The sequence below is a fragment of the Venturia canescens genome, chromosome 6, assembly GCF_019457755.1.
Source record: "Venturia canescens isolate UGA chromosome 6, ASM1945775v1, whole genome shotgun sequence".
In the NCBI taxonomy this organism is placed as follows: domain Eukaryota; kingdom Metazoa; phylum Arthropoda; class Insecta; order Hymenoptera; family Ichneumonidae; genus Venturia; species Venturia canescens.
This window is the reverse complement of record NC_057426.1, coordinates 1,949,682-1,959,226: the sequence shown is the minus strand read 5'-3', so window position 1 is coordinate 1,959,226 and position 9,545 is coordinate 1,949,682. Positions and strand designations below refer to the sequence as shown.

At 41.1% G+C, this 9,545-nt stretch overlaps 1 protein-coding gene across 2 annotated transcripts; it reads left to right on the top strand.

The window, feature by feature from the left end:
- Positions 1-2,401: 2,401 nt before the first annotated feature.
- Positions 2,402-9,436, top strand: LOC122412252 (putative fatty acyl-CoA reductase CG5065). Of its 2 annotated transcripts, none has more exons than XM_043421685.1 (9): positions 2,402-2,653; positions 4,529-4,815; positions 5,621-5,818; positions 5,921-6,117; positions 6,300-6,409; positions 6,510-6,708; positions 7,821-8,060; positions 8,522-8,779; positions 8,881-9,436. In XM_043421685.1, exons 2-9 carry the CDS (start codon positions 4,618-4,620, stop codon positions 9,041-9,043), a joined length of 1,563 nt encoding a protein of 520 aa, XP_043277620.1. In that variant the 5' UTR covers positions 2,402-2,653; positions 4,529-4,617; the 3' UTR covers positions 9,044-9,436. The 2 variants fall into 2 exon arrangements, with proteins under 2 accessions (XP_043277620.1, XP_043277619.1); XM_043421684.1 differs by having other exon boundaries at positions 2,402-2,664.
- The last annotated feature ends 109 nt before the right edge of the window (positions 9,437-9,545 follow it).

The following is a 9,545-nucleotide window of genomic DNA, read 5'->3' as shown; positions in this document are numbered from 1 at the left end:
CGTTGAGCTCGATTTACGGAAATATTATGTGCGAAAAAACGTCATCGAGGAGCAACGTTTGTTACGTTTATCGGAAAATTGCGCGGGGCCGAGTCGACACCAGGCGACTTCATTGACTCGGACTACGGGTCAGCGTGGTTTTTTCCTATACCGTAAAAGTGGCGTATATTACAAAACTTGTTGAGCTCGATACAAAGTAAGCGTTCATATAATTATTTATTAGCATGTATATATACTTATACGCAATCGGGTGGTTTCGAAATTTCAGAACGTTTTGCAACGTCACGTCTCGCAAAAGAGATTTCTCGCTCCCTCGCGGAAATTGCTTGGCGCTATATGCGCGCTCCCTGCAACAGCACACATTCGATTAATTTACTTTTTGCTCATAGTCTTGCTGATTCCGACGAGATCGCGATCGCGCAAAGTTGCTTTCGTGCAACTGCTGTCCCTCTCTTTCTGGCTCGGACTCACTCGCAGACTCGTTCTACGCTGAGAATCGATGCCGGGCTAGAATTGTGTACAGTCGGTGAAGCTGCTTTGCCGGAGAAATGAAGGAGAGAGAGCGGCAGCAGCGACCGTGCCAAATAGACAAAGTTGCAGAAGCCGACGAGTCTCGCACGCAGTTTCTCGAATCCTGATGCAGCTGGCTGTAGTATACGCGAGCTAGGTCATTTATTACTTTTCGAAGTGAAAGTTTTGGACGTACGGCGAGGCAGAAGGTGGTGTGGAGAACGTTATTGAGATAACGAAAAAATGGTGCCCTTGCGGATCCATTTGGTGGGACACGCGAAAACTATATTAGCGCGAAAACATCGGCCTCCCACCGTCTCGACTTTCGACAAAAACCAAACTTTCCTACGATGGAATTATTTGGAGTCGAGCCGCGGCTCGGCGACTCAATGGCTTTCAGGAGCTATTTATCGATCTCCCGATTCCAAGGGGGTCATTATATGTTTCGCACGAAACAGGGGATGAGAGAGAAAACAAGATTTTCAAAATATTTTCGCGCCTCGGTGAAACGCATTCTCGGAAATCCAAATGACAATTTATAGCATTTTTTGCCGGGATAAGCGTTCGATTATAACATTACAATGTTTCGTATCGACGCGCGATTTCCTCGATTAATTACGCAACGATTGCCCGCACCGTGATCCGCGCATAGCAAGAAACACCGAACGAGCAATCAATCATCTCTCTCTCTCTCTCAGTGTTGCATCCAACTGAGGCTTCATCTCGTTGACCCGTTGGCGCATATACGTACACGGAGAGACTTTTATAGCAAAAATTACTATGTTTTTATAGTAACGTCGGACCATAACGATATTATAATAATAATAGCTACGGAGCGTGTCAAATATTGCAAAAGTTTGGGGAACCATTGCCACAGTCCATAGTAAATAACGCACTGTGCTATATCAAAAATGAACACCGAGCGAATTTTGATAAAAAACATAGTAAATGATGAAATGTTTCTCTGTGCTATACCAAAAATTGCGTAGTTTCGTATTTTCCTTTTTACCGCATTGAATTTTGCTCAATAACATGGAAAAATTCCAGTCCAGTCCAGTCTAATTCACCAATTTTTAACATTTCGCCAAAGACCCGAGCGACATTCGGATATCGATGCACCGTTCGATGTAAGAATGTCGCAGACCTAAATTTTGCCTGTCGTACACAGTAAAATTTGAGACACCTGCTTTCGGCATCAAAATTACTATGGACTTTGGTGAAATGTAATGGAATGGCGATATAGAACAGCGCTGCTATAAAACAGCAAATTTTTGCTAGCAAATTCATCCGAAATATTCGCATAAAAGTCTCTCCGTGTATATGATTTGTTTTAGCATCACCTTGCGATGCAAAGGTCCGTTACACGGCCGTTTTCCATGAGGTTTGCGCGCATCGGATTTCAGTATTGCATTCGGTCTCTCGATAATCATGAAAAAAGGTGAATTTTTTCATTTCCACGTCAATTTTCTTTCTTTGGCTTTGAATTAAGGACGCGGACGAGGATGGATGATATTTTTTCCGAAATTTAGTAACGCGAAAAACGAATTCGCGCTGACGCGAATCCATCGGCGGGATAATCCCGTCGAAAGTTGTTACGGCCCAAAGCCAAGAGAGTTAATAAAACGTTTGACGTATTATTCGGATGTTTTGACAGAGTAAACGCGTCTTTAGGACGACTTTATGAATCGATTCGCGTATGCGAAACTCGGAGCAGCGAGCATGCGACGTAGACGCGGGTAGAGGATGGCGCAAAAAAGGGAAAAAATGCGAGATAATAAAAAACAGCAATGAGCGAGGAAATAAAAGGTACGAGTGCAGGTGAGCGGCCGGTGAACGGGATAGTCATCGGATGGGGGGGAGGAGAGACAACAAACATACTCCCAGAACGAAGAAACTTTGAGCTCAGTGACTCGACGCGCGCTATCCGCTTCACCTCTCATCTTGCAAATCTTGGCACTAACGATATTACGACGTCTGCGCTGCTCCATCGTTCCTGCATCTATCCGTCTGCGAAAAGTCCGCGGTACTGTTTGAAAAAGTTTGACATTTATAGGCGGGAGCTTCGCCGGGAAACCCGGCAGTGTTGATCCGAGCCATCTCGCGGCTTTTTCCTCAGTCGCGTAAAAACCTTTCCGTACCCTCGGTCAGTATCAGGTGAGCGAACGACGAATTTCTATTTTGAACTATTTTGCTCTTCTCTTCATTTGCGTTTGATCGACGCTCTTATGCAATTGTTTCCCTCCGCGCGATCGAGAAATCCGTGGCGGCGAGACAGATTTTTCGTCCCGGACCTTTCTCCGAGCCTCGGCTTGACCACCCACTTTTCCTTGCTCGCGCGCCCACACGCTCTCGCCGCTCTCACTCCCCTTTCCGCAATCCTTCGCTTTTTTAATTGCGAAAGCATTTCTCGCGGCTCAAACTTATTAATTCTGTTAAGCAGCACGCTCGGCCAACCGATTTTCCAATGCAACTCTTCCTCGGATTCTTCTTCTCCGCGCCGGGGTTTCCTTCCTCAACACACATTCAAACTTTTATTCTTGAGCAAACCTTTGCTCGAAACTAAAGCCTCGACGAAGAGACGCAATGTTTACGCGGACGGCGTCGAACTCGAGGTCAACTATCGAGTTTCTTAGGCATACATTGTAGAGCGCGGATAATATCGGGTTACTCTTGAAAAAAGCAACGTAATGCTGGTAAAAGTGCGATCGAATATTGGACTCGGTTAAAATTCACATAAGGCGGGATCAAATGAAAATTAATAATCAACAAAATATCGCATGAGAGAATATCGCTTAGATTGCTTAGAGAAAATTGAAATTTTTAATTAAGGTAGTTCATGCCCGAAGGATCGTATTTTATGGGTGCCTAAATTGGACCGATTTTCACTTCCTAATTAAATATGTAATCACTTTAAATTAATGTCAGAGTTATCAATTCGAAATTATAAATAATCTTTTCAACTTATCTTTTGGCGAATGAAATTACACTGAACCCAAAATTCCATTCGCCCCTGGCTAAAATACTAGTTTTTTATGTAAAAAATCATTTTAGAGAGCGCAAAGGGAAATGGATAAAGAAAAAAGTATTAATAAAAAGCTATGACAGGAATGGGCCAAGCCAAGGAGAAACAAAATGCCGAAATAAGCAAATTTGAGGTTACACGAGTGCTCGTTACCAATTTCGTTCAATCTTTAACGTAATATATCTACAGCAGAGGTCGCGGCACCGACTCTGAGACAAGTACATATTTATGTTATGACGAGTCGCTGCCAGAGATTCTTTACCGGAGTTTCCAATTGTTTTCGAAAATTTTCAAAATTCGTTTCTTCAATAATTAATTAATTACAGTATTTTAGAGAATGCTGCAAGTTGACGTATTTTTTATAATTTTTCTTTCGATTGCGACCTCTTCGAACTCTGTAGCTCAACGCACCGAAGAGATATTAATTATTTATTTCATTAATTCTGTCGAAAATCGATGTCGGTTTGTTTTTTATTTTCATAAAAAGCATTCATTCGTTATATGGAAAGATATCTTCATATTTAAACACGTTTATCTAAATAACCAATAAGAGGAATCCCTTAAAATGTGATATGCGTGAAAATTGTTCCGTACATGAGCTGCCTTAACATATAAATTGAAACGAACCACTCGCGTTTGTGGTCGCTAGTTTATCGCAGTTTGAGGCAAATGAATAATAACAATCACTCATCTTCTGCGATCCGAAAGGTTCACAGCCCGAAAAAAGATCGTTGAAGAGAGATTAAGTCACTCTTTCCTTTAATTATTTTGGCCAAAAGAGTTTGCGGTTGAAGAATAATGAATAAAGGGGCGTTCTCGCGAGTGACCGTAAAGCGTGGACAAGGTGAGCGAGCGTGAATTTGTTCGCGCGACCCACGATTTACGAGCGGCCGTGTGCCGTGGGGAGGGGCAAGGAGGCTGCGGAGGGAGAAATTGCCAGTAATTTTGAAATATTCCATCGAGATCAACATTCGAATCCGTGCCTTATTTTTTCAGTCTCATTATTTTGCGGCCAATTTGGCTATCCGGAGGCAAAGAGATCAAGAGAAACTTTGAAGAAGGAGAAATATCAATCGAAGTACACAATGAACGAAGCGAGCGAGATACAACCGTTTTACCGAGGGAAAACAATATTTATAACCGGTGGTTCCGGCCTCATGGGCAAAGTCCTCGTCGAGAAGCTTCTTTATAGCTGCAGCGACCTCGACAAGATTTATCTTTTGATCCGACCAAAACGTGGACGAACGCCGGACATTCGCGTCGATGACATGTTCAAATTGCCCGTAAGTTTTTTCTCCCAGGTATATTCATTATCGAAATTATTATTGTCGAATAAAAACCATTGACGCTTCTTTTGCGGAAAAAAAACAAAAAATTCTCTCAACGCTGACCTCCGATTGTTTTCTCCTCCTTTTATTATCCCTATTCGCACGAATAATGGTTAAATTGATTCGAGAATTAGGATGATAAAAAAAAATCCTCAAAGTCACGAGTGATTGTGTCGATACACAGAGAAAAAATAATTCTCCCAAAATTTAGGCCACCTGAAAAAATGTTTAGAGATCGTGCCAACGACGTTAACTTTTTTTTCTTTCTTAGTGAAAACACGAAGAATAAAGAAAGATTGATTGTTCGGTGTTGCAACGACGAAAGTTAGCACTCGATCGAGAGCTCGATCTCTCAAAATTTAAGCTTGAAGGAAAAACATCTGGAAGTCGTCCCAGTGGTTTTTCTAAAGTTTTTTTTTCGATTTTTTTCGTAAAGGTCTCGAGAGATAATAAATGATTCGCTTTGTTTCGGAGGTTGATAAATATGTTAGCATGTCATGAAAACATTATTTTCTCAAAATTTGAATCACCTGACAAATTTTTTAGAGATGCTGCCAGTGGAATTTATAAATTTTTTCATCGTTAACATAATCACTTGCGACTTCGAGGGAATCATTTTTTTTTTCTTTTAATCACTCTATTGAGAATGTTATTAAAAGAATGAACGATTAATCATTCGTTTGACGATGAAAAAGACTCGTCCGTGTTCCAATTTGTTGACTTTTCTGATTTTTATATGAGAAATGATGTTCCGGGACAGATGTTCAACAGAATTCGTAAGGAGAAACCGGCGGTAATGAAAAAGTTGATCGCGGTCCAGGGAGACGTGTCTCTCGAGAATTTAGGTATTTCGAAGGAGCAGCGAGAGTATCTCGTCGCGGAGGTCAACATAGTTTTTCATTGCGCCGCGACCCTCAAGCTCGAAGCGAAGCTCAAAGATGCCATCGAGATGAACACGGTTTATAAATTTTTCTATACATGTGCCAACACATTTCCGCGTTCAGAACCGTGCGAAATGATATTAATGACTCGTTTTTTCTTTCCTTTTTCATTAACCAAGATTGGAACAGCTTCGATGCTGGAACTCGCAAAAAGCATGAAAAATCTCGAGGTCTTTGTTCATCTGAGCACGGCCTTCTGTCACGTCGATCAGGAAGAACTTGGGGAACGCGTTTATGACGCGCCCGACGATCCTCACGATGTAATGAGATTAGTCAAGTGGATGGACGAGGGCGCCATTGACCTCATTACGCCAAAGTACCATTTTGCATTATTCTCAGCTAAAGTAGTTCTCCCAGACACTTATTTTTTCTTCCTCTTCTCATAATATTATTAGTCCAATTTTGTGTGCCATTAAGAGCCTCCCTTGCGTGCGGCGCTCCTTTAAATGGAAATCGATAAATGCGCCGCCCATCGCATTAACAAGTTTTGAATTTTAGACTGTTGGAGCCTCATCCCAACACGTACACCTATTCGAAAAGACTGGCCGAAACTCTGGTGGCCAACGAACATCCGAACCTGCCGTGCGTCATCGCACGACCCTCGATCGGTAAATCACTCAATCGTTGTCCATTGAACATTATTGACATTTTTTTTCGAACGTTTTTCATTGAAAATCTAACGACGAATATCGCCAAAAAATGATTCAGTTATACCAGCCTGGCAAGAGCCGGTGCCCGGTTGGGTAGATAATCTCAACGGGCCCGTGGGCCTCATCGTCGCTGCTGGTAAAGGGGTCCTACGTTCGATGAACTGCAACGCCAATTATCACGCGGAGGTTATACCAGTTGACCTTGCGATTAATGCTCTCATCTCCATCGCTCACAAAACTGCCTCAACGAAAATGAAGTGAGTTTTTTCCTTCCAACTTTGATTATTGTAACTCTCGGTGCGACGATCCCTCAATACACGGAGAGAATTAAACGGTTATATTTAGCGTGAAATTTACTGTGATATATTTGACTGCAGGGACAAGTTAAGGTAAATCATGCCCCCAGGATCGCATTTTATGGGTGTCTAAATTGGTCGATTTTTACCTCTTAATTGAAGATATTATCACTAAATTAATGTCAGAGTTATTGATTCGAAATTGTATATACATTTTTTCAACTTATTTTTTGGCGAGTGAAATTACAAGCCGTTAATTGAACGGGGATCCATCACTGACTGAACCCAACATTCCATTCGTCCCTGGCTAAAATACTAGTTTATTATGTAAAAAATCACTTCAGAGAGCGCAAAGGGAAAAGGATCAAGAAAAAAGTATTAATAAAGAAGAAACAAAATGTCGAAATAAGCAAATGTGAGGTAACGAGTGCTCATATTTTACCAATTTCGTTCAATATTTAAGGCAATATATTTTTATTACTAGTAAGACAATCGTCTCGAATTTTTTCTCAGACCTTCGTATAAACTTCATTGTTATTGTGTACTTTTTCATAAACTTCATGAGAAACGTTGATATTCGTTGTGCGGACGCTGTCAGTCGACTACCCATTGAAACTCCATGTAAATTTCAAGATTTTCTTAGAAAAATCGTTTCGTGCGTGAACTACCTTAAATCTTAACGAAAAGTATTAATTCCTGTAACGTACTGTAAAATTTCAAAGATTTTGCGGATTTTTCATTTTCATAAAAGTAAATATTGGGGACAGGACGTCAAAACTTATTGGAATGCTCCTGTAAAAGTTCCTATACTTGGAACTTATTATTTAATGTATAGAAAAATTTAATTTTTCTCCCATAATAATGCCATGAACGATCGTTACTCACGGTAATTTTTCAAATCTTAATTCTCTCCGTGTATTACAACGTCATTGATCTTAAAATCAATTGGTTTATCCTCCCTCCATTTTGATGCGAATTTTCAAAACTTTTATTCGTCTCACGGAGCAAGAAAAATAAGACTCGCCCCCGCTGTGTATCGAATGAAAACATTTTTTTTCAATGTCCAAAAATAGGTCAAACAAAATCCCAGTTTACAACATAACGCAGAGCGGGGTTCTGCCCATAACGTGGGGTCAAGTATTGGAGAAGGGAAAAAAAGTCGCCTACGAATATCCATTCGAGGGTGCGATATGGTTCCCGGACGGTGACATTCGAGCCAACAAATTTATCCATCAACTATTCGTCATATTTTTCCACATACTACCGGCCTATTTCATCGATTTCCTCATGCTCATTTTTCGCCAGAAACGATTGTGAGTTACAGCCACGTATCCCTCGAGCTGCTATTTTATACTCGCACTGAATAATAACGAGAACATCAAGACTTATGGCTATCATTTTTACAAGTCTTTGGGGGCCAATGGATTTATGTGAAAGATTTTTTCTCATAATGTACAAGGAAAACTCGTACGTGGTAATAATAACGGATTGAATGATCGATTATTTGGACGAGGGTCGATGAGTTCTCATTGCTTCATAAAGCATCGTGCAATTTCTTGTGAAACATAATTATTTCGATCGACTGGCATGCCAATTTTGTTGGTTCAATTATAATTTGACGAAACGGTTATTACGCGGTTGAACGGAAACGATCTTGTTTTTTTTACAATCCGAAAAATACGGGCTCGAAAGCGATAGGATCTGAAAAAGACATTATTCTGATGAGGCAAAATAACGGAGATTGAATAATGCCTTAAACCGCTCGTTTCAACAGCATGGTTCGTATACAAAAACGAATATCGGACGGACTGGAGGTCTTGCAGTACTTCACGACACGCGAATGGATCTTTCACAACACGAATTTGTTGATACTCTGGGGGGAAATGAGCCCGGTCGACAAACGACTTTTCCCCATTGATTTTCTCCAGATCGACATTATGAATTATCTCAAGGACGTTATACTCGGAGCACGACAATACTGCATGAAGGAGAGTTTGGAAACGTTGCCGAAAGCTCGATTTCATCATAGAATGTGCGTTGTCATTTTTCACTGCCTCCGACGTTAACAATGATGAGAATTAAGGGGGGAAAACTTATGAAAAACGACTTTTCAAACATCTTCCATTTTTTCAGTCTCTACATCGTTCATCTGACGGCCGTTTACTCCTTTTACTTCGGCATTTTGTATTTCGTTTACAAGCACTTTGAGACCGCCCGTTACTGTTTGGACATGGTGAGCGACGGATTGAAGACACTGCCAATCGTTGGGAGCGTGCTGAACAAGGTTCACTTATAAGGCGTCTCTCGTATTCCCGGTGGGGACCGGTCGTCATTAGTTTTAACGAGGAACAATTGCGACTTGTATTGGACGATAATTTTCCTGGGTGAGGTTCCACGAGGTGTAAAATGCAAAAGTTTTAATGATAAGAAAATTTCTCAATTTCGGAGTCACAGGGCAACGCTTTAAATGGATTCTAAATTATCATTGGGAATAAGCAGGAGGGACACGATGACGTGTCCACAGATATCGACTGAATTTACACTGGTGCACGATTAAAATAACTAAAATTCCATAAACGAAGTGTCAAATATCCGATTCTGGACGGTTAAACTCGATTCTTTACTTCCCAACGAAAAAATCTCTGTATCTTCGTGACCGTTGACGAATAAATTATGTACAATAAATAAATCGAGTTTGTTTACGATTATTACGATGTTTTTCGCGGCTCGTGGCATCGTGACGTTTGCGCGTCGAACGAACACGCACATGCCCGAAGAGGAACATGTGCAGCAGCCCT

Bases quoted from the DNA above. Each gene is read 5' to 3' on its own strand.
- LOC122412252 (XM_043421685.1), top strand. From the start codon at position 4,618: ATGAACGAAGCGAGCGAGATACAACCGTTTTACCGAGGGAAAACAATA. The intron at 6,709-7,820 runs GTGAGTTTTTTC...GTCCAAAAATAG, and splicing joins ACTGCCTCAACGAAAATGAA to GTCAAACAAAATCCCAGTTT. The intron at 8,061-8,521 runs GTGAGTTACAGC...TCGTTTCAACAG, and splicing joins ATTTTTCGCCAGAAACGATT to CATGGTTCGTATACAAAAAC.